Source organism: Lissotriton vulgaris, chromosome 9 (genome assembly GCF_964263255.1).
Source record: "Lissotriton vulgaris chromosome 9, aLisVul1.2, whole genome shotgun sequence".
NCBI lineage: Eukaryota > Metazoa > Chordata > Amphibia > Caudata > Salamandridae > Lissotriton > Lissotriton vulgaris.
Window position 1 is genome coordinate 871,245,324 of NC_141697.1, and position 27,279 is coordinate 871,272,602.

Sequence of the window (27,279 nt, forward strand, 5' to 3'; positions counted from 1 at the left end):
GCCGGCATGAGCTGGTTGTTGAGAGGGGAGAAACAGACATGAGGAAAGGGAAGAAAGATGAAGCAGCAAAGGGATGGGTGGGGGATGAGATAAGGCAGGGGCTTTTAAAAGCAGCTATACGGTATGCTGCTAGTGAGCTAGAGTGAGCAGGATGGGGTAGGGGAGCAAGGGAAATGAAACACGCACATATAGAAAAAAAGTGCCACAGACACAAAATTTATGAACAAAAGTGGAAGCGTACAAGTCCTGCGGTGATTTTCCATGGGAGTTAACTTTTGAGAATAAGGTGGGACATGCAACAATCATTAGCCACTTAGAGGCTACGATTTTCTAATGGCACTGACAAAAGCCAATTTAAAGCAGGGGGCAGGATCTAAGCCCATAGACTGAATGCAGCATGTCTCTCAAGACAGTGCATGTATGCTGCTAGGCTTGACCTACATTTTTGGTTGGGTGAACCGTTCATTGCATGAATGGCTGTAATTTCCTATGAAAAAAGCTGTCCTTTAGTGATTTTGAAGAGAAGTACATAGAGGAGGTGTTACTTCTCTAGAAATAAATAAGAGGAAATATTGCTTCTCAAGCGGAAGACAATAGAAGTACACTGTATTGTCCTACACTAAATCTATACTTATAGGTTGTTTAGCAAATGTGCATTTTCTCATTTCAGTGTAATGCATTTCTGAAGGGTGTCCCTCTGAAGAGATAGGATAAATAGTCTACAATGCAATCTCTTGTGCCTCTTTTGGAGAGTAGGGATTCCATTCTCTAATTCAGCCCTTAACCTCTTGGCTGCTAGGCGTTTTCCCGCTGTGTGCTGGAAAATGCCATTTTAGTGGCACTATGACGAGCTCAGCTCGTCATCAGCACACGACACCCGTGGGTGATAACGAGCTGAGCTCGTCATCAGCATCGAAAGGGTTAGGAGTCATTTCAGCTGGAAAAGGGAAGAAGCAGAGCTCACAGCCTCTCTTTTCTGCAGCAGTGAATGCAGTCTTACATTTCTAGAGGTTGGCTATTGCTGTTCTTAGGGTCCTTCCTTAAAACACATCTGACATCATAGCTATAACAATTGTATGTCTGGAGGATCTGGGGAAGGATTTTACATTGTTAGTGAAACTTGAGCCTCAAATAGAGTAGAGGCCGAATTAAAGCAAACGTTGTTGCTGCACTCCTACATATCAATGCCCAATTTGGAGGCCCCTTCCTCCTATGCTCCTATGCTCAAGAGAAAAAACACCTATCACATCAAAGACACATGTTATGCCAGTATTGGACATGCCCCTTCCCCAAAGTGGGGATCCTTACCATGACTCACATATGTGACACACATGACATTGCAGATAACCCACGATGACCTTCTTATCTAGCAAAGCTGCTCCTGCCATGCAGACCGGGTAACATTTTTTATATAGGTCTGTGTAACAGGCCATCTTCATTTAGGTTCTTTATATTTGTTCATGGGCATATTCCAAATAACTCTTTAGGATGAAACATATATAAATAGCTTACTTTATTGCTGGTGTGTTATGATCAAGCATAGGCTAATTCACTTTGTACCATTTCACACTTTAAGAGAATGAGAGATAATCTGTAGGAGATTAGACATTTATTTGGCATATTACAGTGCCAAAAGCTTTATAGGGAAACAAAGTTCGATTAGCACTCTTAGGGTTTTCTGCAGGAACTGGTCCGGTATTTCCTGGTATTTTTCTCAGTTTAAGTGTCCCGGTGAAACGCACTGGATCTGCAGGGTTACTATGAATCTCTTAGCTTGATGGGGCCAAAACCTGCTGTTTTGCCTCAATGGTATTAAAATGGGGCTCATAACGGGTTCCTTAGTTAGGGGTAGTGTCCGGGGAGAAGTTGGTGTCATAAGTAACCTGATAGCCGTCATTGTACATATAGAGCTTTTGGTCGTTGGGGTTGTAGCTCAGGCTCTGCACTGTCTCCATCATCTTGTCAAGCATTATGCTCAGTTTCCCTTCTTTGCTGGTCTTGGTGTCATACATGTAGAATATCTCCTCCCGTCTGGTGTTCACCGGCCTGGTAGCATAAAGAACTCCACATATCATGAAGGCATTGGTAACCCCAGGTTTATACTGAGTGGTGGTCCAGCTGTTCTCCACGAACAAGGATGAATTAAGCTTTCCGATGATAATATTACCTGCACTTTCCTCTGTGGAGTAAAGGACCCAGGGGCCTTCTTCGTCGGCCGCGAAGTCAATATCCTGCCAGGTGACTGCAGCATAGGAGAATCGGTTGTTGAACGCCGCATTGACCAAGGGCTTGCGTTCCACTGCACTGGTTTCCAAATTCAACTTGCACATGTCCCTGCTGTTGTAGCAGTTGTAGTAAAGGGAATTGTTAAAGGCAATCATGCCACCACCCTGACCACAGCTGCTGTAGTCATACGTGCTGCCGTAGAGTAATCTGGGAAGTGACTTGTCTGTTGGACTTTTATACAGGAGGAGGTCATCATAGGACTGGTAACGGCGGAAGGATTCCATCATCCTTGCATCTCCGTTCAATGGGGCCACCCAGTACATGTCCTTATTAGGGGCCTGAGTGTAGGAGTCCTTACCCCAGCCGCCATATTTAAAGCTGAAACCTTTCCAGTTGAGCTGCACGACAAATGGTTTGCTGACATTCGTTAATCCACCATGATTGCAGGAACCTGTTGTAACAGGGACAAACAAGGAAAAAAATTCAGCATGGTGTGGTGTGACCTTCTGTTTTTATGGTGTGCAATGGCATTTATTATTATGTAAAGAAAGATTTAAAATTATCCCTAGATTAATGTTTGCCTAATTTATGAAAACGGTTGCATTGCTGTGTGAAAAAAGCGATGCAATTGTTTAAACTGCGCCCTCCTTGCGGCAAGATGGATGCATCATATTTACTGTATGACGCATCATGTCGCAAGGAATGACAGATACGTCAGTATTACTAACGTATCTGCCAGTGCAAAACGGAGCAATTGCAGGAGTTGTGTTGGAAGCGTGACGCAACTCGAACAAGGCAGGGAGAGGGCTATGATTATAGCACTGAATAACCCTTACTGCTGCTATGAGGCAGGCGTAAGGATTTGAGCAGTGGAGTCCTAGAATGGAGCCTGGAAATCTGATGGGCAAAACCTGCTCTTAAACAGGCGTAACAAGGGGCAATGCTTCATTTCGCCTTGTTTTTGCTGTTTTCATGTGGACTGCATTGTGCAGCACACATGGAAACAGCAAAACGCCATTGATTGTTGATGTGCAGGACGGTGTCCCTTCCTGCACATAAAGTAATATTTAAAAAAATTACGTTTTCCAACTTCTATGTGTGCTGCATTAAGCGCATAGAATTTACAAAATGCCATTTAAAGATTGTTTATGTGCAGGAAGGGATAACCTCCTGCACATAAACAATTACTTCCCTCAATGCAAGCACCCTTGCACTGTGGTGCAATGGTCCCTCCTTTGGCGCTACGCAGCTAAATTTAGCACCAGCACAGGGGGAAATGCAGGGCTGCACCATATACTTGTAAATATGGTGCAGCCCTGTGTTTCTAAAGTGACGGAGCGTGTTGTTAGACTAATGACACGCTTCGCCACTTTCTTGTAAATATGCCTCTCAATCTCTGTTCCCTAAAAACTGTTGAAGGCTTATTAATGTGCTTTTTCTATGTGCGTGTGTGGCTGTACCTTGTGCACAGGTTCATGCATAACTATGCATAAGCTAAAAACTATGGACTGAAACAGAGTTTGCTTAAATAGGTGTCTTAATTTCTATTGTTCAGAACGGTGTGTCCGGTAAATGGCCTAAGCTTTATTGTTTACTTCTAGAACATGTTAATTTTTCTGCTTTATGTCTCACTTTATGAGATTCCACGCTGCTGAAGCATAAACATTTAAGAAGCTTTTGGGCCAAATGTACTATGAAAGTGGTCACAAGCAGCAGTCGCCAATTGCATACTGGCATGTTGTAAACCACTATTTTATTTTGCAAAACAAAATGTATACGAATAGGCCACTTCACAAAATAATGAATTTCAGGGGGTGCAGAATGACCTACCTATCTGGTATTCATTTGTCAGTTTGCAATTTGTGACCCCTTGTGATTGGCTACAGTCACACAGATGATTGCATTTCAAAACAGAAAATCATTTTTTTCTCAAAAGCAGCCCAACTTCCTTAGGGGTACACTTCAGAAACGGGAGGACCCCACAACCTACTCCCCTGAACCTGCACCCTGATTCGCAGGGGGAAAGAGGTCCAGAGACAACCTTTCCCCATTGTGAATCAGTATCACCCCATTTGACAGTCTGTTATTGATCAATAATTTGCAAACAACATATTGTTTGTAAACCATTTATACATAGGTGACCAAATCATTATTACCCCTAACACTCCATCCAAACTGCTATACAGTAATCATTTGTAAACCTATTTCTGAATCACAAACTGGAGTTGATATTTAACCAAAATGTTTTTTTCATTCGCAAATCCTGTACTTTTGTCAAATTGGAAAGTGTGGAACAGTAAAAAAGCTTGGTACATCTATCTCCTTGTTCTCCAAACTCTCCTTCAACCCTAGCAAGCAATATATTTTATTTTAAATGTAATTTGTTGCACACTGGCGCCCTCTTTTGACTTTTTGTGCTGGCCCTTTATATATAAAAAACAACAGTTGATGGACAGAATGCAGAACAATGTCAAACATTCACCCCAGTACAGAGATCTGGGCCTAAATCCATCGTTTTTTTGCTCACCATGCCATTCCAGTTTGAACCCAGCCATATTTCTTGACCCTGTGCCCCATGGGAACAGTCCAGCCCGAAGGGCCAAGCCAGGTCCTCCCTGGACTGGAAACAAGCATCCTAGAACCGGTTTCGGGCTTTCAGCCCTCATCAGCCAGGATAGCTTGATTCCAGTGGCATGGAGAGCATGGGACTCACGTCTGAGCATACCCATCCCACTCGGGGTGACAAATGCAAAAACAACAGTTGATGGACAGAATGCAGAACAATGTCATACATTCACCCCAGTACAGAGATCTGGGCCAAAATCTATTGTTTTTTTGCTCACCATCCCATTCCATTTTGAATTCAGCCATATGAAAATCTGTCTTGACTGTGTGCCCCATGGGAACAGTCCAGCCCGAACTGCCAAGCCAGGTCCTCCCTGGATTGGAAACAAGCATCCTAGGACTAGTTTCGGGCTTTCAGCCCTTATTAGCCAGGATAGCTTGATTCCAGTGGCATGGAGAGCACAGGACTCACGTCTGAGGATACCTGGGGGTGAGTGTTTGATTTGCTCAAATGCTCCGTCCATCATCCCCTTTGGTATCACTTTGTTCGTCCTAAGTTGGCAGGGTATGCCTAGACGTGGGTCCCTTGCTCACTTTGCCACTGGATTCAAGATAGCCAGGCTGATGAGGGTTATGAACCCGAAACCGGTCCCAGGATGCTTGTTTCCGGTCCAGGGAAGACATGGCTTGGCAGTTCGGTCTGGACTATTCCCATGATGCACAGGGTCAGACTGATTTGCATATGGCCATGTCTGAACTGGGGTGGTGGAATGACCTAAAGAATGATGATGGATTAAACCCAGATCAGTTGACTGGGGGTGATTGTTTGATTTGCTCAAATGCTCTGCCCATCATCCCCTTTGGTATCGCTTTGTTAGCCCTAAGTTGGCAGGGTATGCCCAGATGTGGGTCCCTTGCTCACTTTGCCACTGGATTCAAGATAGCCTGGCTGATGAGGGTTATGAACCCGAAACCAGTCCCAGGATGCTTGTTTCCGGTCCACGGAAGACGTGTTTTGCAATTCGGGCTGGACTGTTCCCATGAGGCACAGGGTCAGACTGAATTGTATACGGCCATGTATGTACTGGGGAGGTGGAGTGAGCTAAAGAATGATGATGGATTAAACCCAGATCAGTTGACTGGGGGTGAGTGTTTGATTTGCTCAAATGCGCCGTCCATCATCCCCTTTGGTATCGCTTTGTTCGCCCTAAGTTGGCAGGGTATGCCCAGACGTGGGTCCCTTGCTCACTTTGCCACTGGATTCAGGATAGCCTGGCTGATGAGGTTATGAACCCGAAACTGGTCCCAGGATGCTTGTTTCTGGTCCAGGGGAGACATGGCTTGGCAGTTCGGGATGGACTGTTCCCATGAGCGACAGGGTCAGACTGATTTGCATATGGCCATGTCTGAACTGGGGTGGTGGAGTGAGCTAAAGAATGATGATGAATTAAACCCAGATCAGTTGACTGGGGGTGATTGTTTGATTTGCTCAAATGCTCTGTCCATCATCCCCTTTGGTATCGCTTTGTTAGCCCTAAGTTGGCAGGGTATGCCCAGATGTGAGTCCCTTGCTCACTTTGCCACTGGATTCAAGATAGCCTGGCTGATGAGGGTTATGAACCCGAAACCAGTCCCAGGATGCTTGTTTCCGGTCCACGGAAGACATGTTTTGCAATTCGGGCTGGACTGTTCCCATGAGGCACAGGGTCAGACTGAATTGTATATGGCCATGTATGTACTGGGGAGGTGGAGTGAGCTAAAGAATGATGATGGATTAAACCCAGATCAGTTGACTGGGGGTGAGTGTTTGATTTGCTCAAATGCGCCGTCCATCATCCCCTTTGGTATCGCTTTGTTCGCCCTAAGTTGGCAGGGTATGCCCAGACGTGGGTCCCTTGCTCACTTTGCCACTGGATTCAGGATAGCCTGGCTGATGAGGTTATGAACCCGAAACTGGTCCCAGGATGCTTGTTTCCTGTCCAGGGAAGACATGGCTTCGCAAGTCGGGATGGACTGTTCCCATGAGCGACAGGGTCAGACTGATTTGCATATGGCCATGTCTGAACTGGGGTGGTGGAGTGAGCTAAAGAATGATGATGGATTAAACCCAGATCAGTTGACTGGGGGTGAGTGTTTGATTTGCTCAAATGCTCCGTCTATCATCCCCTTTGGTATCGCTTTGTTCACCCTAAGTTGGCAGGGTATGCCCAGACGTGGGTCTATTGCTCACTTTGCCACTGGATTCAAGATAGCCTGGCTGATGAGGTTATGAACCCGAAGCTGGTCCCAGGATGCTTGTTTCCAGTCCAGGGAAGACATGGCTTCGCAGTTCGAGATGGACTGTTCACATGAGCGACAGGGTCAGACTGATTTGCATATGGCCATGTCTGAACTGGGGTGGTGGAGTGAGCTAAAGAATGATGATGGATTAAACCCAGATCAGTTGACTTGGGGTGAGTGTTTGATTTGCTCAAATGCTCCATCCATCACCCCCTTTCGTATCGCTTTCTTCGCCCTAAGTTGGCAGGGTATGCCCAGACGTGGGTCTCTTGCTCACTTTGCCACTGGATTCAAGATAGCCTGGCTGATGAGGGTTATGAACCCGAAACCGGTCCCAGGATGCTTGTTTCCGGTCCAGGGAAGACATGGTTTGGCTGTTTGGTCAGGACTATTCCCATGAGGCACAGGGTCAGACTGATTTGCATATGGCCATGTCTGAACTGGGGTGGTGGAGTGAGCTAAAGAATGATGATGGATTAAACCCAGATCAGTTGACTTGGGGTGAGTGTTTGATTTGCTCAAATGCTCTATCCATCACCCCCTTTGGTATCGCTTTCTTCGCCCTAAGTTGGCAGGGTATGCCCAGACGTGGGTCTCTTGCTCACTTTGCCACTGGATTCAAGATAGCCTGGCTGATGAGGGTTATGAACCCGAAACCGGTCCCAGGATGCTTTTTTCCGGTCCAGGGAAGACATGGTTTGGCAGTTTGGTCTGGACTATTCCCATGAGGCACAGGGTCAGACAGATTTGCATATGGCCATGTCTGAACTGGGGTGGTGGAGTGAGCTAAAGAATGATTATGGATTAAACCCTGATCAGTTGACTGGGGGTGAGTGTTTTATTTGCTTAAATGCTCCGTCCATCATCCCCTTTGGTATTGTCTTGCCCTTTTATATATAGGTAGTTATAGTTAGCTTAGCGTTTTCATAGGAAATGCAATTTTTGTTTTGCTTATAATTTAAGCAGCGTTTGACGAAACATCACAAACCTTTCTAGCAAAGTGCTCTTTTCTGCCTAATTTTTGCACAGAACGTGTAAAGGTTATTTTGTTAAGGGGGGGGGGGGTGAGAAAAATTACTACCCTAAAATATAAAATAACATGCATTTTCCATATACTTCTTTCAGAAGCACTATCTCAAAAACTGCTCAACGGAATTACTCCACATTTTGCAGGATGCTAGATCTTGGTCTGCAGAAGGTACATTTTGTGATCTGGTATAAGTCTGTTCAGGAGTTTTTGAGAAACTAAGGTTAAAAAATATTTGTATATCATGGGAGGCAAGCTTTATATAGCTTTGTCTGATCAGGTTAAATCTTTATTAAACTGGGGACAAGAAAGATTTGCAGGTATCTGCTTGTCATGATAAAAAAGCCATTTGCAAAGCTGTTTAATTGAACATGTTATGTTAAATGTTTGGTGCACAAGGGTGATTCCATGGTGGAGCTGGAAACATTGTGGCAGGTGGAGAGAGTGGAGAGAAATTGAATGGAATCTTGTTTGTATTGAATTGTATTGCATTGAAGCATTTGAAGTGTTTACTGTGTACCCTGTGAGTCTGTGACTGGGAGTGTGTTGTATTTTCATTGAGGATATGTGTACAGGGCCAATGTAGTCTATTGATGGGAGAGGTGGAGAGTTTGCAGCAGCAGGCTAGTAGAGAGGTACAGTGACAGCTGTATGTGTAGGTTAACTGTACAGGGATGGTATAGAGTGCAGCAGGGTTTGTCTTCAGAATTATATGTGCCAGCTCAGCAACTGTAATAGCAATGGGGTGCTGCTGAACAGTTTTGCTATTGCTTGACTGAAATGTATGTGTGAGTCCTGGTACTGGGAAAGCTGAGGTGCAGTGCAGCAGAAGATGTCTGCCCATTCCTAGCTGTTTAGATGGAGCCAGTACTAAGTGAACAACCAAATGTTGCAACATGACAGGATTGAGGTGCACGGGCATATCTCACTTCTTGAAGAGCATGTATGGTGAAGACAGGTTGAATTTGCCTGCTCTGCTGACTAGGGGGCTAACCCCAAACTGCTGCCCCCCAGCCCTTTTTTGGCTATTTGGGGTAGTTTGAGCTTAGGGCTCTATAATTTTTTTTTTTTACACAGAAGGTATGCACACCAAACATGTGTCCTTTTTTTCAACATTCCGGGGATTCTAAAGGTAACCAGAGTTTTGGATTCCCTTGGGGGACCGAGAAAATAAGCCAAATATAGCCACGTTTTGATTTGGGGGGAAAAATAGCAAGAAAGTGCTATGGATTTAGTGTCTTTTTTGTTTCCTTAAAATAGCTTCAATGAACAATTTGCTGTGCTAATTTCACTATTTTCCCAGCTTTCAGCAATATGCAGAGATGTATAAAAAAAACATATTTGTACTACAATTTTGGCATTTTTCAAAGAGGTAGCTGATTTTTCCAATATTTTGTGCTCTCAACCTACTTCCAGTGTGTGGTGGAAACCAATGTAAAACTGCTAAGTGATCCAGGAAAGCTATAGATTTCTAAAAAGTAGCCAAAATTCTAAATTCAGCAAGGGGTAATATCTGTGGATCCTTCAACTGTATAAATATAGAAAATGAGTAGGAAAAATGGCAATATGTTTTCATCTGTAACCTTTTGTCATGATTTCATTTACAAAAGTAATGTACCACTATGTCCGCTAGATCCTTCTTGTTCGGAGGTATATAGGGTTTGTAGGTTCTACAAGAACCCAAGGTACCCAGAGACAACAATTGACCTGCACCATACAATAGTTTTTCATTGTACTGAGTATGACCAATTCATATAGTGAAATATTTAGAGTGAAAAAACGGTATCAAGAAAACCTATGTATTTCATAAATGGGCACAAGATATGGAGTGTAGGAGCAGTGTTTTTATTTATTTGTACATCACTAAATTTGTGTGCACCCATACTAGCAAATGATTTAGAGGGTATTTTTCTTTCTTACACACTAGATTTCATTTGGAAGGCTCATGTTTTCGCTGGGGGAAATGGCCATGCCTATTGTGGGCAGCCCCAACAATATATTTTATTTAAAATATATAACCTGGTGTCTATTGGGCTCTCTGCACCCCCAGGGGTGCAGATTGGGGGTACTCACCCCATCCATCCCCCCAGGGGAGCAGAAAGACTGCTGTCCCGTCTATTAGAGGGTTGACACGTGGCCATGCCCTAGTGGGCAGCTTCCACTCCTATATTTTTACTTTAAAAAATCCCTTATACCTAGATGACGTAATTAGCCCCATCTGACCCCAGGAGAGCAGAAAGACTATCTGGCTTTTTTGTTTTTGGTGGGGGTATGGCCATGCCAATTGTGGGCAGCCCCACCTCCATATTTTTATTTAAAAAAAATAACCTGCTGTCTAGTGGGCTTTCTGCCTGCCCCAGGGCTGCATGTTGGGGGTAATTCCCCCAATCTGCTCCCATGGTAGGGCAGAAAGACTGTTGTGATATCCATTTGGGTTGGGGACAAGGCTATGTTTTGGTGGGCAGACCCCAACTGTATATTTATATAACAAAAAGTAGGCAGAAAGACTGACATTTTTTAGGTGGGTTTTGGGGGAGCACAAGCTCTTGCCTAAGGGTCAAATCCACCTATCCCTGGTGGGTAATGGGTGGCTAACTGTTTGGGGATCGCTCTCATGTGGTGATACCCAAGCATGGATCCTCTGAGCGGAGGTACCACTAGAGGGTTCCAACGATACCTCTCCCAAGAGAACCAATACTCGGGGCAGAGATATTACCTCGAGCACTGGTCGCTGAAAGTGAAATGAGCCTATCTGCTCATTTTACTTTCACTTATGCCCTGCGCACTGGTCATCATTACAAATAAAAAAACATTCAGGCTGCTTGGGAAGCTCTTCCCGAGCAGCCCGAGATGCAGAAAAATAGTAAACCCTCTAATGCAAAGCACCAGAGGGGACTTTTTAACCCTTCCCAGTGTCGGCCAATGGCTGACAGATGCATTGGTGAGGGAGTGCACTGACGGCCGTACTTAACAGGTTAATATGGTAGGTAACTCTGTAGTAAGATTGAAAAGCAGTCTCACTACGCACCGTAGGTGGGAGGCGAAGGAGTAGCCTTCCCTTGGTTTTTCTCGCAGTCCTGGAGTCGCTTCCGCAGGGCCATAATTTCTCGCCGCACTGCTAGCACGTTGTTTTTGTCGAAAGATTCCAGCTGATTCACCATCAAGGAAATGTTTTTTATCTGCAAGAAAAGAAAATTTAAGTGGCATCACAAGAGACTAAAACAATCAATTTGTGGTGGGGTGCCAATGGTGCAACCAAATGTGTTTTTGTATGTACTCATAAAAACGTTTGTATTTATTAATAAAAAATGTCTACAGGACTGTCAATGCCCGAAAAGGATTCAATGGGCTTTATTGAAGGAACAAGGAAAACTGCATTCATTTCATGAGGCAATTGAATTAATAAATGTAGGGGTGATGAATGGAGGAGGTATCTAGAGTGGGTGTGTACACACAGCTTTGGGATTGGACATAACAGACTGCCATTTTTCAAGGTGACCACTTGTAGCTTGTGGAGATGAGTATGAGTGGTGTGTTTGCTAGGTAAAGATAGGAATTCAATATTAGTACAACGTTCAGTAGGTTATGGGGTGAGATCAGCGGTGGCATGCATTCCCAATAAGAAGTTTCCAAGAGTCTGTCTTATGCGAACTACAGGCATTTCCAGGATAATGAATTGCCACATATCTGGTGGCAACCATGTCTTAACAGAGTGAGCTCTCATATCAGGTACAATATTCAGCCTGTTGGTACTGAAATATGGCCTCATTTTGAGTTTGGGTGTCCGTGGTGGCGGTCTGGCCACTGCTGCACCGGCGATCCGACCGCCGAATTACAACTTTGGCAGTCGGACCACCCTGGGACTGCTGAAACTGTCAGGGATCAGAGATCCCTGGTGGTAACGAGGCAGTAATGAGGCCGCAATATGCTTGGTGGTGCCCTGCAGCACCGCCAAGCATATTGCGACTTTTGTCACCGCCAGCTGTCTCATGGAGGTTCTTACTCCATGAAATTGCATGCTGTGGGGAAAGAAAGGAGGCCCTACAGGGCCCCCTCTTGGCCCTGTGCATGTGGGTGCAAACAGGGGAACGTTTGTTGTGCCCCCCTGTGTGCATGCACCCCATTCCTGCACGGCATAGACCTAACAGTCCATATCATGCAGGAACGTGCACTGGCGGTCCAGCGGTTGTGCAGTTTAAGGCTCACATATGAGCCTTTAAACTGCACCACAGATGGACAGCCACACTTCCCGCCCGCCAGACCACTAAAATACTCGGAATCTGGCGGGCTGGCGGGTGGGCATGCAGTGCTACAGTTTGGCGGTCCTGGAGCGGGCGGAGGCGTGACAGCCAACTCCAAGATCACCAAACAGGAAATCAGGCCCTTAGTCTGTAAAGAAGGAAGCCTTGATGTTCTTTGAAATATCACAAACGTGAACGTCAACAGTGTGAGATAAAAATCAGAATGTGGAAAATTATCCTCGTACTGGTCATGGTACCAAATTAATGCATAAAATAAGACTTGGAACAATAACAAAAAGAATCTAGATAGATAAAGTCAAGTTCGTCCAACACTGGTCCAGGAGGAAGTGTTCCATGTCATATTTTCCGGATTTCCATATAATATAATTTCCCTTGAAAATTATCTAAGGGCAAATCATTGCATAGTTAGTGGGTAACACCAGAATCTGAAGGGCATCTTTTACATGTGGACCTATGCTGGACACCTCTGGAACAGATAGTAGATTTGCCCACGGTTAAGGCTGAAAGACATCTGGGCTTGAGAAGCATCCTAAAGCTGTGACTGGAATTAATGGCTTTACTATCCAGCAGGAGAGTACTGGCGAGGCATAACAGTACTTTTAAGGTGAAAGAGGAACAATAGATTTGGATAGAGTGTGATACTGAAGCATTGTCAGTGGTTGGATATAGTGGAGGGGTGCAGTCCACATAGGTAAGAATGGGTGGCTATTATAATTCTTTTATGTGTGTGTGTTTGTAGCTCTTCCAACAGAAGGCCTCTTTATAGAAACAAAGGAGTTCAGAAGTTCAGTGTCATTGGGTTGGTTTACAAGAATCGTAGATGGTGAAACAATCATGATGATTAAGCTAAACAAGAACATGATATATATAGTTTGTTCCCATATCGAGCAATAGCACGTGATTACCTATAGACGGGCACCCTAGGGTGGCTTGGGGTGGTTGATAGAAAGTGCATTCAAGAGTAAGAAAGGGGAGTTGCTTGCACAGAAATGAATGTGAACCACAACCATTAGCAAAGTTCTGAGTGGCTCTAAGAACCTGACTCTTGGAATATAACAGAGTGGTGTTGAGATTTTCAGGAAGTTGTTGTTATAATGTGTCGTAATAAGTTATGATGACCAAATTGGTGCATATCGTGGAATGGTCTGTGAGACGTGGATAGTTTTTATGACTGAGCCCCATTGTACCCGTCCCACCACCAAACCTCTCACCCCATTGACTGTAGACAGTGGTTACCCACTGACCCGCACAGCCTGGTCACAGGGAAGAGTTGGTATCAAGAGACTGCAGCATTGAGGATGCGTACCATGGAGACTGTAGCCATTACGGGGAAAGCAATGCATACAACAGGGAGCTCCAACAAACAGACAAAATAGAAGGAGCTAGAAGCTTCTAGCAAGTAAACTCTATCTATCTAGTGAGGCCACTTTGGTGGTACCCCACCATCTCTCAGAGGACCAAGCAAAGCACTTGACAACAATTAGCCACCAGGGAAAGGCCTAGAAAAAGGCACAATCACAGAAAGGCAGAGTCTCAGTATCTCGTCCAGTACAAGATTAAAGTTGCTGAGCCTGCCTATGTTGTCTAGATCTGATCCTGCTTTACAGTCTTGACTGCTTAGATATTGAAGATTTACACTGCCCTTGTTTCAGTTCCTGCCTTACACTCCATCCGTCATTAGGATAGCTCCTTTGGTTCTTGTTCTACCCCTACTTTGTACCTCTCTCCTGACCTCTCCGATGTTGACACAGTCCATTTTAGATCCAAGGCGGTTATCATAAGGTGTCCCTCTGTCTCCTCTCACATGTGCTTGTGTCAGCTTCCTGCCATTCTACAGTGGAATGTATCATCATGTCTATGACGATGCTGCTCATAATTCAGATTATTTTCAGCATTGCATTCTGGAACAGGTAGTTCACCTGGGGAGTCTGGCAGTGGGACAGGGGGTGAATTAACTAGAAAACAGTCTCACATTGTACCATGAGGACTTCTTATTGAGCAACTGACCTTGTCTAATTTCAGCTCCCTTGGTATCATAGTTATGTGAATCTCTAACCCTAAGTGCTATATAAATGCAAATCTTTCTTCCCCTTTTATCCATCCGATATCCTTCTCACTCCAAGTAACAGACTAATATCCACCACTGAAATTACCTCATATTTCACCATATTAATTCACCACTAATCCTTTATAGGCTCCCTGAACAGCATGCGTCAACAAGCGAGCAATAAATAAATACTAATCTTTGTCCTACTTTATCCTTCTGCTATCATTCCAAATCCAAATAACTGACTAACCTATCCACCACTTAAAATGTACTTGCATGTTTCACTATACTAACTCAACACTAATCCTCTGTGGGTCCCGGAGTAGCGTGCTACCCGCCGAAAACGCGCTTCGACGCCTCGTCAGGGGGTAGTATGCGCTATATAAATGCAATGACAATACAATACAATACAATCATTTAGTGCTATATTTTTGCATGCAGTTTTGGACAATTTTGTGTCGGAAGCGTGACACAAAATTCCCAAAATGATGCCAGTGTAATCTAGATTTTTTCCAAGCCTAGTAGAAAGGCATCTCTTCAGGTCCATTACTGAAGATCACCTGTTTCCTGTCGCCAGAACCAGATGCTGAATGATTTGACTTGAGTAACAATTAACACTAAGTCGTCCAGTTTGGTAAACATCCTTTACAACGCAACTTTTACCACGCAGTGCCTTTATGACGCAACTTTTACAACGCAAACCATTACAACGCATTGCGCTGGGGGCGCTCTAGGATAGAGAATAGGTTTAATTTACTATCCAACACCTTCCCTACTATCCACGGGGACTGGAGTTGGAATAGTAAATTAAACTATTCACTATCCAGCGCCCCAAAGCACTATGCGTTGTAAAGGTATGCGTTGTAAAAACCGCGTTGTAAAGGCATGCGTGGTAAAAGCATGCGTTGTAACGTCATACATCCGTTCAGTTTTAATGTGGTGCTACATTTGCCTGATCCAGCCGCGGTCCGTGCAGGTAAGAGAGATGTGGCCCAGTGTGGGTGGCGGGGAGATTTCAACATACGACCACGAGGAAAAATTAAATATATAATTAATTTTCCCTTTTGCCCGTATTTCGAAATTCTCCCCACCCCACTGTGCTCACTGCCCCACTGCTCTTACCTGTGCATGGACCGCGGCTGTAACCAGCTCGCATTAAGTCATTTCTATGGGACGTCATAATGAATTGAGTTTTAGAGTTTTGGTTGTTGTGTTGTAATCTATGGTTTTAAGAGATTTCCAGCATGTTTTGAAGTTGCCACCGAGTTGATGCACAGAAACTCTCCCATCGGCTCTGTGTAAATATTGGCTTGTTGGAAAGAACCTTCCTCCTCATTTTTTGTGCTTCAGCCCTAAGTGTCCTCTAACTTCCTCTCGACAAAGCCCACCTGCTCATTGTACCCTCTAAGTACTGGTAGAAGTCATGCGAGTCCTTCTACATGAGGGATGGTTTCTAGTTTTGTAGTGAGATTGCCAACATTATGATAAGATACATAGTTGGTGGATCACAGAAATTGTGCTGAAAAGCGTACTGTACCTCGGTGTAGAGTGACTCCACAATGACATTGCTGCCATCCATGGACGCCCTCAGCTGTGTCACAAGTGACTCAATCTCCCGGATTTCGACCCTCAGTAACTCGAAGTCCAGCTCAGTGTATGAGACACCACCCAACTCCATCACCTCCACCCTGCGGGTCAAGTTCTGGAGCCGCTGCAGGTACAAGTTAAAGCTGCTCCGGTAGCTCTGTATCTATAGGTGCAAAAATATGGGACAGGTCACATAAATGAGAGAGAAGGCACAATCTAGTGCATGGAAACCCTATTAGTGATCAAGAAACTCGGAAAGTAGGTCACAACAAAGTATATAGCTTTTTTTGTATTTATTTAATGATTTTATTTAACCATTCACAGCAGTGTACATAATTATTTGTGTCTTAAACTGATAACAATGGGAAATAACAGGCGATGAGCAAAAAAGAAGGAAAAAAATCACAGAGAGAATGACCATTATGATAGAACAACAGGAACAGTAGCCTAATGTCAGGTAATATAGCCCAACAACTAGTACTTTGTTGCAGACATCACTTCTACTGGATTAACCCCGCACCCTGTAACAGCCCACATCAACACACTGTTACTTAAACAACATAGTACAACTCAGTGGTATTAAACATAACTCGTCCCGTCTACCTCCCTAGCCAAAATATATTGGGGCATATTAGCAAGAACGTCGTTAACATTATCACCGTTTTACGGCGATAATGGGCTTGCTAATATGCGTTATAGAATACCAATAGAAGCCCAGGTTAGATGTCCTGCACATCTAACCTGGGCTTCTAATGGAATTCTATAACGCATATTAGCAAGCCCATTATCGCCGTTTTAGCCGCAGTTTCCTGCCGCTAAAACAGCGATAATTGTAACGAGGTTCTTGCTAATATGCCCCATTGTTTGTACAAACCCCAGAAGTTTTTGGGGCGGCTCTGTGGGGGCATTAACTTGCTATATGTTTCAGTCTGTGTATTACAAAACATCGTGTCCTTTTCCCACTCAGATTTTGATGGAGGACGGCCACATGCCCACCGCATCGCTATCCATCACTTAGCAAGAAGAAAGTCCAAACCCAGACGTTTCCTTACATCTTTATCCCATATGTGTATCCCAATAGGACCAGTAGCGGGTCATGGGTGAGCGGAATATCCACAATCTTTCCTAGCTCTTGAAAGATCTGATTCCAGAAGGTGGCAATCCGGGGGCAGGCCGATGCCACATGTAAAAAATCTGCACTACTAGCACCGTATCGCTCACAACTATCTGAGTCTCTTAATCCATATCTATGGAGATGTGCTGGTGTGTAATATGTCCTATTCAGGAACTTGAAGTAGATTAATCTATGCCTGCCATTCAGCGACACTAATTGTGTGATCTCGCAGCAGTATCTCAATTGACTGTCATCTATGGGAGCACCCAGATCAACTTGCCACTGCTCTATCAGCTGAGAATCATTTGTACGGTAGTATTCTTGGGACATTGTGTATATATTGGAGATGACGTACATGGGGACTTAGCATGAAGTAGATAAGCGAAAGACGAGAGCGCAGGGGGCTCCATATACTCATATCCCAGCAGTGCTCTCAGAGCATGTCGTGCCCTGAAATACTGAAATTGCACAAGAGCGCTGGCACTATGCTCACCGACGGCAATCTCATCCCAAGTCTGGGCTTTACCCTCAGAGAAGAACTATCCCATATTATGGATCTGAACGTTCCCAAGTGATTGAGTCACAGCAACCTCAGAGCCCAGTGGGAACCAATGACACCAACCCAGAGGGATGAGTGGAGAATAAAGCAGAGTGCACTCCTGCCGTGTTAATAACTTGCACCACGCATGAACGATCGAATTGATAGAGTCAAGAACACCTTAATGCCTGTTGGGAAGCTGGGTGAGTTGCCTATGGAGCGGGCCAGATCAGACGCAATCCTCTCTAAGAGGTGGTGTGGAAGAGTATGTGGTCCGTGGCACCAGAAATAAGCATGTGAGCACAGAGCGGCTCAATAGTATAGATCGAGATCCGGGGCACCTAGTCCGCCCATAGAATATGGAAGTGTAAGCGTGTCCATCTTGACCCCAGGGGATTTTCTCACCCAAGCCAGCCTAACCATCAATGCTTTGAGTCTTTCGAAAAAGTCCTGCGGGACCACCATAGGGATGTTGTTGAAGAGAAATAATAATCTAGGCAAAACAATCATCTTCATCAACGAAATGCGACCCACCGGAGAAAGGGGTAACTTGATCCATTTCTCTATGTCACCCTCTAGCTTAGTGATTGCCCTTCTATAGTTGTCCCGCAGCACTAACTCTGAATCAGTGTGCACCTGTATACTCAAGTATCTGACAGAAACAGTGGTCCACTGCAGTGGGAAATCTAGATCAAAAGGAACCATAGAGGGTGTTAGTGGGAAAATTATGAATTTGTTCCAGTTCATTTTTAACCCCGAAATTCCTCTGCATTTTATAGCTTCATAATTTAACCCCTTCGCTGCAAACAGGCGCGGTGCGTCCATTGGGGCGTGGGGGCGTAGCCCCCCCACCGGCAGCTTCCTCGGCGTCCTTGAACCTAAGTAAACTTAATCAGTTTTCTCAAATTCAAATACGCCGAGGGAGAACTGACAATCATGTCAGTCAGCATGATGTCGGACCGCCCACCCCCTTCAGAGTCTGAAGGGGGTGGGCGGTCTGGCGTCATGTCGACTGACATGATTGTCAGACCAGTGGGGGGCAACAGGCAGCAGCACAACACAAGTGCGCATGAGTGGGGACGGAGGGCGAATTTTTGCACTGTGCTCACTCATGCGCACTTGTGTTTTGACTTATTTGGGCATGCCCATTAGGAGCCCTTTGGGCTCCTAATGGGTGTGCAGTGGGCGAAAAATAGCCAGTATTGGCTGAGGGGGGATGTAGGCGCCAACGGACCCAGATGAGGCGCGGACCTGCTCAGGACCTCAGGTAGGAATAGTATTATTTTAACACCCCCTCCCTCCCACCGGCAAGCGCCCCCCCACGAGGCCCGATGGCAGCATGCTGCTTTTCTTAGTGGACACCCCGTGACTTGAAAGAAATGGCCCCACAGTCACGGGATCAGTTAAAAAGAAACGCACATGGAGTCTGAGACTGGTAGTATCCTGGCGAAGGCTTGCATCGTTCTTTGGTATCAGGTTACACATTGCTGGATATTTATATGTCTTCTTAATGTTTTTCTATCAGACTACACCGTTGATGTCTGTCTACACACATACCTTGAGATGCCTGTAAACTAACTGGGCCATTCAGGAATGTGCGGACTAATGCACTGAGGCATTATGGTATGGGTAGTCTTTGCTGGGGTAGCGAAATATTGTTTCAGTTCCTTCCTTATTCAGTCTGGTACACGCAGTTTCTATATATGGAATGCCCTGTTCTCTAGTGGATTGCCCTGCGCAGGGCCGTTTTTTACAGGCCCTTATCTTTTCTTACTGTGTAACCCGTTTGATTAGAGAAAGAGTGCACGTGGGTTTTATATGTGATGTGATCTGTTCGCGTTATAATTGTGGTAAGGATTTTCTTATTTCCCGAGTTTCTTCCATCAACCTCCCAACATAAGAATGTTGTGGTTATTAGCTACCATGGGTTCAAATGCTTTCATATATCGGTTCCTAGTGGGAATGAGGAGAGCTTTTTTCAAACGCTGACCCCTTCAATCACCAGGCATCTTGTGGTCAGGGACTGCAAGGAAAACAAATGGGTGGATGTCTGGGTTTCTAGTACTTGTTGGGATTTGCTGGGGCCCTTTGGCTTCATTTACCTGCTGCAGTTGGTGACGGTTGCACCTGATGACCATGCAGTCGACCAGCAATGGGGTTCCTTCACTGGAGCGGTCTACTGTAGGTAATTCAAACTACCACACCATAGAACAGCAGCGCTGCTGATTCGAGCGTGGGTGCAGTTATCAGCAATTATGTCTAGAGTGTCTCTTGGTGATTCATCTGTACTAAATCCCCAGCATTAATCATCATTATTGCCATCCTAACACAATGAATTGTCAAAGCAATTATGATGTTACGGACTCTGACTTGTGCTGCTCCCTTTTAGAGAAGGAAGTAAATGTACTCCTGGAAGCCATATTTTAAATGCAGCATGACGTAGTTTTAGCAGTGTTCATTTTAAGATTAGCGCAATATGGTTTTTTATTTTCAAGATTTTATTGAAACCCTGTTTCTGATAACAATATGGCAAAACTTTCTATATACAATGTGCAGGGGTTTGGTTATGCACCAGGCATTTAAGGGGGGCAGCATGATGCAATATGCATTTTTCAAGTTACCTACTTGAGCCATGCCAGGTGCTTTGATTGAGCACACAGGCGGTAAGGCTAAAGCCAAACAAAGTGCCTGTCAGCGGGCTGGCCTCTCTGCAGAGCACACAATGTTTGTGTATTCAATTTCAACTGAAATTCTGTGGAAATATGTGTGAAGGGGGTTCACTGATGTCAAAATATTTAAGGCAAAAGTAAGAGAAATTAAGGTGCTTATATTTGAGGGAGTGCAGTACATGTTGGGGCAGTGAAGTGACAGATGTGAGGATGGGCATTTGGGGAAGAGTGAAAAGAGGATGCTGAAGAGATAAAAGAGGGGGTTGAAGGTGTGCAGATGGACAAGATATGCTGAGAAAAAGAAGATACATATCTAACATAAAGCACACATAATTGAAGGCCAAAACTCCTTCCACAGGCCTCAATGCTATTTAATTCACAGACTCACTATTTCAGAATTTAAACATTTTCAATGTTAATTATTTATAAGAAATCTTTGTTGTCATTCATTTATCTTAACCCGCTAGCACCCAGTGACAAAGCCAATCATACTGACAGGCTTTAGGCGTATGTCAGTTGCGGTGCCATTTATCAGGATAAAATTACATCTCAGAGAGAAACCTTATTGCAGTGGGGCTCGCTCGCTACGCTCGCTCGCATGTGTTGATTCGTTCTGCATACGCCTCACCCATTTCGAATTCCATCAGCCGCCCCTGGCTGCAAGGGGTAATTCCCCCGCTTTGCTGGGGGGCGCGCACAGCACCCTATGGTCATGAGGAGCTCAGCTCGTCATGAGGCACGGCTCTCCGGTGCTCATGACGAGCTGAGCTCGCACAGCTGCACCCGTTCCCGTGGAACGCTCAGCACAGCAGGGGAATTATCCCCGCGTGTGAGCATTCCACGGCTCATGACGAGCTGAGCTCGTCATGAGCACCGGAGCACCGTGCCTCATGACGAGCTCAGCTCGTCATGAGCATGGAAGGTGTTAAAGGGGAAAGGTTGGTGGTGGCGTCACAAGTGTACAGCAGCATATCATCAGCGTAGACTGACATGATCAGATTATAGTTAGGGAAACAAATACCCCGGTGTCCATGATATTCTTTCAGTGAGCGTGCCAGCAGTGCAGCCACTTTGGCATGTAATAACGGGGAAAGGCGGCATCCTTGACTGGTTCCCCGAGATATTAGAAATGGAGTTGAGACATGATTACCAGTTCTAACCCTTGCTGTCGGCTGATCATATAGTGCAGAGACCAACTCTAGGAAAATCTTCCCCCGACCCATCCTTCACAAAACTGCCATCATAACAAAGTATATAGGGGCGTATTATCAAGGGTATTATCGCCGCTTTCGCAGGACTTTTTCCCGCTAAAGCGGCAATAATTTTATCGCCCTATTAGCAAGCTGTCGCTAACAACAGTTAGCGACAGCTTGTAGGCGATAGCAACCGGTTTGGGGCCCGCTTTGTATGTCAGCAATATTTATCGCTAATGACATGCAAAGTGGGCGTACCCAACCTGTTAGCGGCTGAAACCAGTCGCTAACATCGCTATCGCCTATTATCAACGCAGGCGAAGTGATAATAAAATTTGCGCTAAGCGCGAATATCGCCAAAACCTAACAGCTGCTCAAACCGCTTCTTAACCTGTATATCCAATGGGAGGTGGATATTCAGGTTAAGACCCTATTGGCGATGATGCCTGAATATCGCTGGATTTCCAGGGATATTCACGCATAGAGCTGCTGTCGCTGGATATTTTATCACATTTGAGATAAACGTTGCCAATAGCACGTTATCTCTGCGATAAAATCCAGCGATGCGCGGCAATAAAAAATAATCGCTAAGCTCATTTAGCCATAATTATTGCTATTTGTTGCTAATATGACCCCAGTAGCAACAAATAGCAATAATTATCGCTAAATGAGCTTAGTGAATTATCAGTGAGACAAGTAACCAATATTCAAGCATGTTGGACCAGTAGGAGTCAGAGTGGCCAGAATGCACGATTGAGTGACCAATATGAGGTTGAGTGACCACTGTACCAGACTGGTTGACCAGTGTTAGGCAGAGTGGCCATACAAGTGTTGTTGACTAATGAGGAGTCATACATGTTTGGAAGAGAACTATGAGGTATAGTGACTAGTACGTAACACTGAATGGCTAGTGTCAGGCAGACAACTTATATTCAAGCCTGGTTGACGCTCATTAGGGACAGTGACAAGTGCACAAAACTTGATGATGACCAATATGGGGTGGAGTGACTAGTATTCGAGATTGGGAGGTCATGATGAGGAAGAATAGTCAATGTACAAAGGGCGACTCTTTTTTAGGTCAGACCTACAAAACAGTGCAAGTTGTCTCATTGCACAAGACCTACTGTCAGCTTACCAAGATCTTCCTGTAGGCTTAAAGCCCATCCACTGCTTACCATTGGTTGGCTTTATTGCCACTGTCGCTTGCTTGCAATTTGATGGTTTTATTTGTTAATTCAGTTTGCCCTTCTCCTGCAGCAGATCCTCTTTATTTGTAATCCTTCCACTGCTCACCTTTAGGGAACAGATTTTCTTCTTTTTGCTTATGCACTCCATTGAGGTACATGTTTTTCCAGCTGTCTCCCTGATGTGCTTCTCTCTTCCCCCTTCATCTTTCTCTCTCTTTCATCCACTGCTCTCTCATTTCTTTTTGCTTAAGCATTCCAAAAGTGCATCCGTTTTCCAACTGTCTCCCGTCTGTGATTTTCCTCCCTCCAATTCTGTTACTTGCTCTTGTCCATGCGCTACTCTCACCCCGCAAAACACTCCATGTGTGTGTTTCTCTCTCTCCTCTGTGTGCTTCTGTTTTGTTCTCTCCCTCTTGTACTTCTCTGCCCCCACCCTCCATGTGCTGCTCTCCCCTTAGTACCCCCTCTCACTCCTCTGTTAGGGCACCAATTCCCCCAACACTCGCAGTCTTTTTTTAAATTGCCTCTTTTCCACTAAAAAAATATATATATATTTTATTTACTGACCAAAAGAGCATCTGCCATCATGGATTTGTAAATAAAGAATGAAAGCAAATGGTGCCTGCATCATTCTGCTGTAACAATCATACATTCTGACACATATGCCCGTCCGTGGAATGACGCAACCACCATTGCACCTTTGTATTTTTATTTTGATGATTCTCAACTGAGTGCCAACCCTGTATCGCGCTGTCAAAAGCAATTGACAGAGCCAGTAGGACCCGCAGGCAAGACCTATTAGGTTTGCCAATGACCGTTTCAAAGGAAGGCAGCCATTTTGTCCCATCCCCTGAAGTTTCTGCTCTATGATCTAGGGCCACCTTGCAATATGATAGTTGATAAGCATAAAGATTCACTTAGCAGACACTGGGCCAGATGTAATAAAGGGTTTTACCCATTCTGTGTCTATGGGAAAATGTGTTCGTGCATATGGCCCACTGTTCAATAAAAACTACTTTGATATGAAAATCAGCATATGTGGTACCTGAGGCAAATGAACTACATTTGTATTTGTTTCGAAAGTTGATATGAATAATGATGGTTTAATAAATATTACAAATAGGTGGCAGCCATTTTTGTCCTACCCACTGACGGAGCAGCACAAATGTGGTTCCTGCAGGGTGGCGCGGCATTTTTCTCACCTTTGAGAGTTCCTGTTGGACGCTGACGTTCAGATGGTAGGCCGTGAACTCCAGGGACTCCATTCGATGCATGGGGAAGGTATTATCCGGGAGTATCACCTTACAAAGGCAGTTGCCACTGTCATCCACTGAACCGCTGACATTCTGTCCATCCTGCAGCAGAGAGAAGAAAATGTAGACAGATGTGAGACGGGTTGGCTCAATTCAGGGTACGATTCCAAAGACTGCTGGTTGCGTCCGGTGAGTAGTGGGGTTTAGGAAAAACAGACCCAAGCTTTGACACAGTCATACGATTTTGCTATGTGTTTATAGTGAAAATTAGTCCTTAGAATCATGAGGATGTGGTTTGTTAAAAAATGTGATTCTGGCAAGTTAGTTGCAAAAGAAGTATTGAACACCTGTGTATTCATGAAGTATTTTGGTAATATTTATGCCATATACTTTATTGGCATATAGGGATATCACATAGGTAGTGCATATCATAAGGAGTCCATCTGTAAGCTCCCTGCGTCCTCCTCAACCTGTCCACACAGATATAAATAATCCAAGTCACATTACTTGTTCAAAGGTACAGTTTTCTCAGAGACAGGGCTAAAACTCTATGTAGTAGTCAAAAAGACATATGTATTACCCCAACCACAATTTAACTATACGGGAGAAAGATAATGTGTGCATCATCTACTTAACTCCCATGCTGATGTATAACAATTTAAACCCCGCCTCCCTTAACCTGCTTTCGTGTTAGGCCAGCACAATAAAGAAAGAAGCAAAACATTGTAAGCGATTTCTGGTTACCCTTAGATTTCATAGCCTTCTTCCACCTTTGTTTTTTCCCTGCATTCACACCCCCGGGGATGAGGCGCCAACTTGTCAGCTTCTCCTTCAGATGCAGGCTCATCCTGTGGCTCCCTCAGCTCAGACAGCATTGAGGACCAGGCCATCACATTATCCTCAAGTTTTTTAATCTCTTCGCACTTGTCTCATCCACACCTCCTCAGCAGTCACCAACTCGCCTGGTTCACCGAAGAACTCCAGACCTCCAAACGCGCATGCCGGAAGCTGGAGAAGAAATGGCTCCAGGACCGCACACCAGACAGCCACGCAGCCCACAAGGACGCCATCCGCAGACATCACCACCTCATCAGATCAGCCAAAAGATCGACCTTTAAAACCCGACTGGACATCAATGCACACGACAGCAAAGAACTGTTCAACATTGTGAAGGAACTCTCCAACCCCAGCGCCAACACCAATGACATCCCGCCCTCGCAAGATCTGTGCGACTTACTAGCCACCTTCTTCCATCTCTTCCATCGCAAGATCGCCGACATCCACGACAGCTTCAACTCCTTAGCAGCCCCACCCACAACAGACCCCACCCCGAACACCACCTGCACCAACCAGCTGACCTCCTGGTCCCACGTCAACGACGAACAGACATGCAAGGTCATGAACTCCATCCACTCAGGATCTCCGTCTGACCCCTGCCCACACCACGTTTTCAACAAAGCTGACGCAACCATCGCACCCCATCTACGGAAGGTCATCAACATCTCCTTCAACACAGCAACTTTCCAGGAAAGCTGGAAGCACGCCGAAATCAACGCCCTCCTCAAGAAACCCAAGATGAACCCCAAAGCCCTCAAGAACTTCCGACCCATTTCCCTGCTCCCCTTCCCAGCGAAGGTCATCGAGAAAATCGACAACTCGCTGCTGACCCGACTTGCCACCTCAAGGACAACAACATCCTAGACCCATCCCAGTCCAGATACAGACGCAACCACAGCACAGAGACTACCCTCATCGCTGCCACAGATGACATCAGGCGCCAACTGGACAACAGCAAAACTTCAGCCCTCATCCTCCTGGACCTGTCAGCTGCTTTCGATACAGTCTGCCACCGCACACTAGGAAAACGCCTCAGAGAAGCCGGAATCCAGAAGAAGGCCCTGGACTGGACCACGTCCTTCCTTTCCGACAGAACCCAGAGAGTCCGCCTCCCGACCTTCCGATCCGAAGACACCGACATCATCTGCGGCGTACCCCAGGGCTCATCCTTCAGCCCGACCCTGTTCAAAATTCACCTGGCCCACCTTGCAAAAGTGGCCTGCCAACACGACCTAAACATCATCTCCTACGCCGACGACACCCAGCTCATCCTCTCCCTCACCAAGGACCCACACACCGCCAAAACAAACCTCCATGAGGGAATGAAGGGCGTCGCCAAGTGCATGAGGAGCAGCCATCTGAAACTGAACTCGGACAAGACAGAGGTCCTCATCCTAGGCCCCTCTCCCTCAGCCTGGGACGACTCTTGGTGGACAACCACACTGGGAACAGCCCCAACACCCACGGACCATGCACGCAACCTAGGATTCTTCCTCAACTCCTCCCTCTCCATGTCAAAACAGGTCAACGCCATCTCATCCTCCTGCTACAACACCCTCTGCATGCTTCGCAGGATCTACAAGTGGATCCCAACCGAGAGAAGAAGAACAGTAACCCAAGCCCTTGTCAGTAGCAGGCTGGACTACGGCAACGCGCTGTACGCAGGAATCCCGGCCAAACACCTGCAACGACTACAACGCATCCAAAACGCCTCTGCTTGACTGATACTCAATGTTCCCCGCCGCACCCACATCACCTCTCACCTAAGAGACCTGCACTGGCTCCCCGTCAACAAGAGGATCACCTTCAAGCTCCTCACCCACGCACACAAAGCTCTCCACAACACCAAACCAGCCTACCTGAACAACAGACTCAATTTCTACACCCCCTCCCGCCAGCTCCGCTCTGCCGGTCTCGCCCTGGCCTCCGTCCCGCGCATCCAACGAACAACCTCCGGCGGCAGATCAGTCTCCTTACTCGCCGCCAAGACCTGGAACACCCTTCCCACCCATCTGCGGCAGACAAAAGACCTGCTCACCGTCAGAAAGCTCCTCAAGACCTGGCTCTTCGAGCGGTAGTAGCACCCCCGTCCCCCAGCACCTTGAGACCCTCACGGGTAAGTAGCGTGCTTTACAAGTTGTTGATTATTATTATTATTTATATCTCAACCATGTACTTTAGGTGGGGGGAGTAGGACTAAGCCATGTGATGGCAATACACGTCTTCTCCAACACAAGACCCAAAGTGACGAACTCCCTGCTCATTTTCTTTTTCGCCGGGAATGGAAGCAATCCGAGCAACACTTGTCTAATCTCCATTGGGACATCCCACTCTGAGGACTCGTTAAGGCGGGCAAGTATTTCCTGCCAATAGGAGGTCAGGGAAGGGCAAGACCACACCATATGGATAAAATCTGCCCGATTGGGCTCTGCAACATGGGCACTCCTCTTGGTGGGAAAGATAGATAACTTGTAGTGTGTGTGGGGCAAGGTAG

The 27,279-nt window shown here is 45.6% G+C and overlaps 1 protein-coding gene across 1 annotated transcript in view; it reads right to left on the bottom strand.

Moving 5' to 3' along the window:
- Window positions 1–1,498: 1,498 nt before the first annotated feature.
- LOC147692403 (olfactomedin-4-like) overlaps window positions 1,499–27,279 on the bottom strand; it is a 40,073-nt gene continuing 14,292 nt past the window's right edge. Inside the window, exons 2-5 of the mRNA XM_086938619.1 lie at window positions 23,898–24,050; window positions 15,945–16,157; window positions 11,127–11,277; window positions 1,499–2,677 (exon numbers count right to left, since the gene is read on the bottom strand). Of these exons, the coding sequence (XP_086794745.1) occupies window positions 1,839–2,677; window positions 11,127–11,277; window positions 15,945–16,157; window positions 23,898–24,050 (1,356 nt within the window). The 3' untranslated portion in view covers window positions 1,499–1,838. The remainder of the gene's footprint in view (window positions 2,678–11,126; window positions 11,278–15,944; window positions 16,158–23,897; window positions 24,051–27,279) is intronic.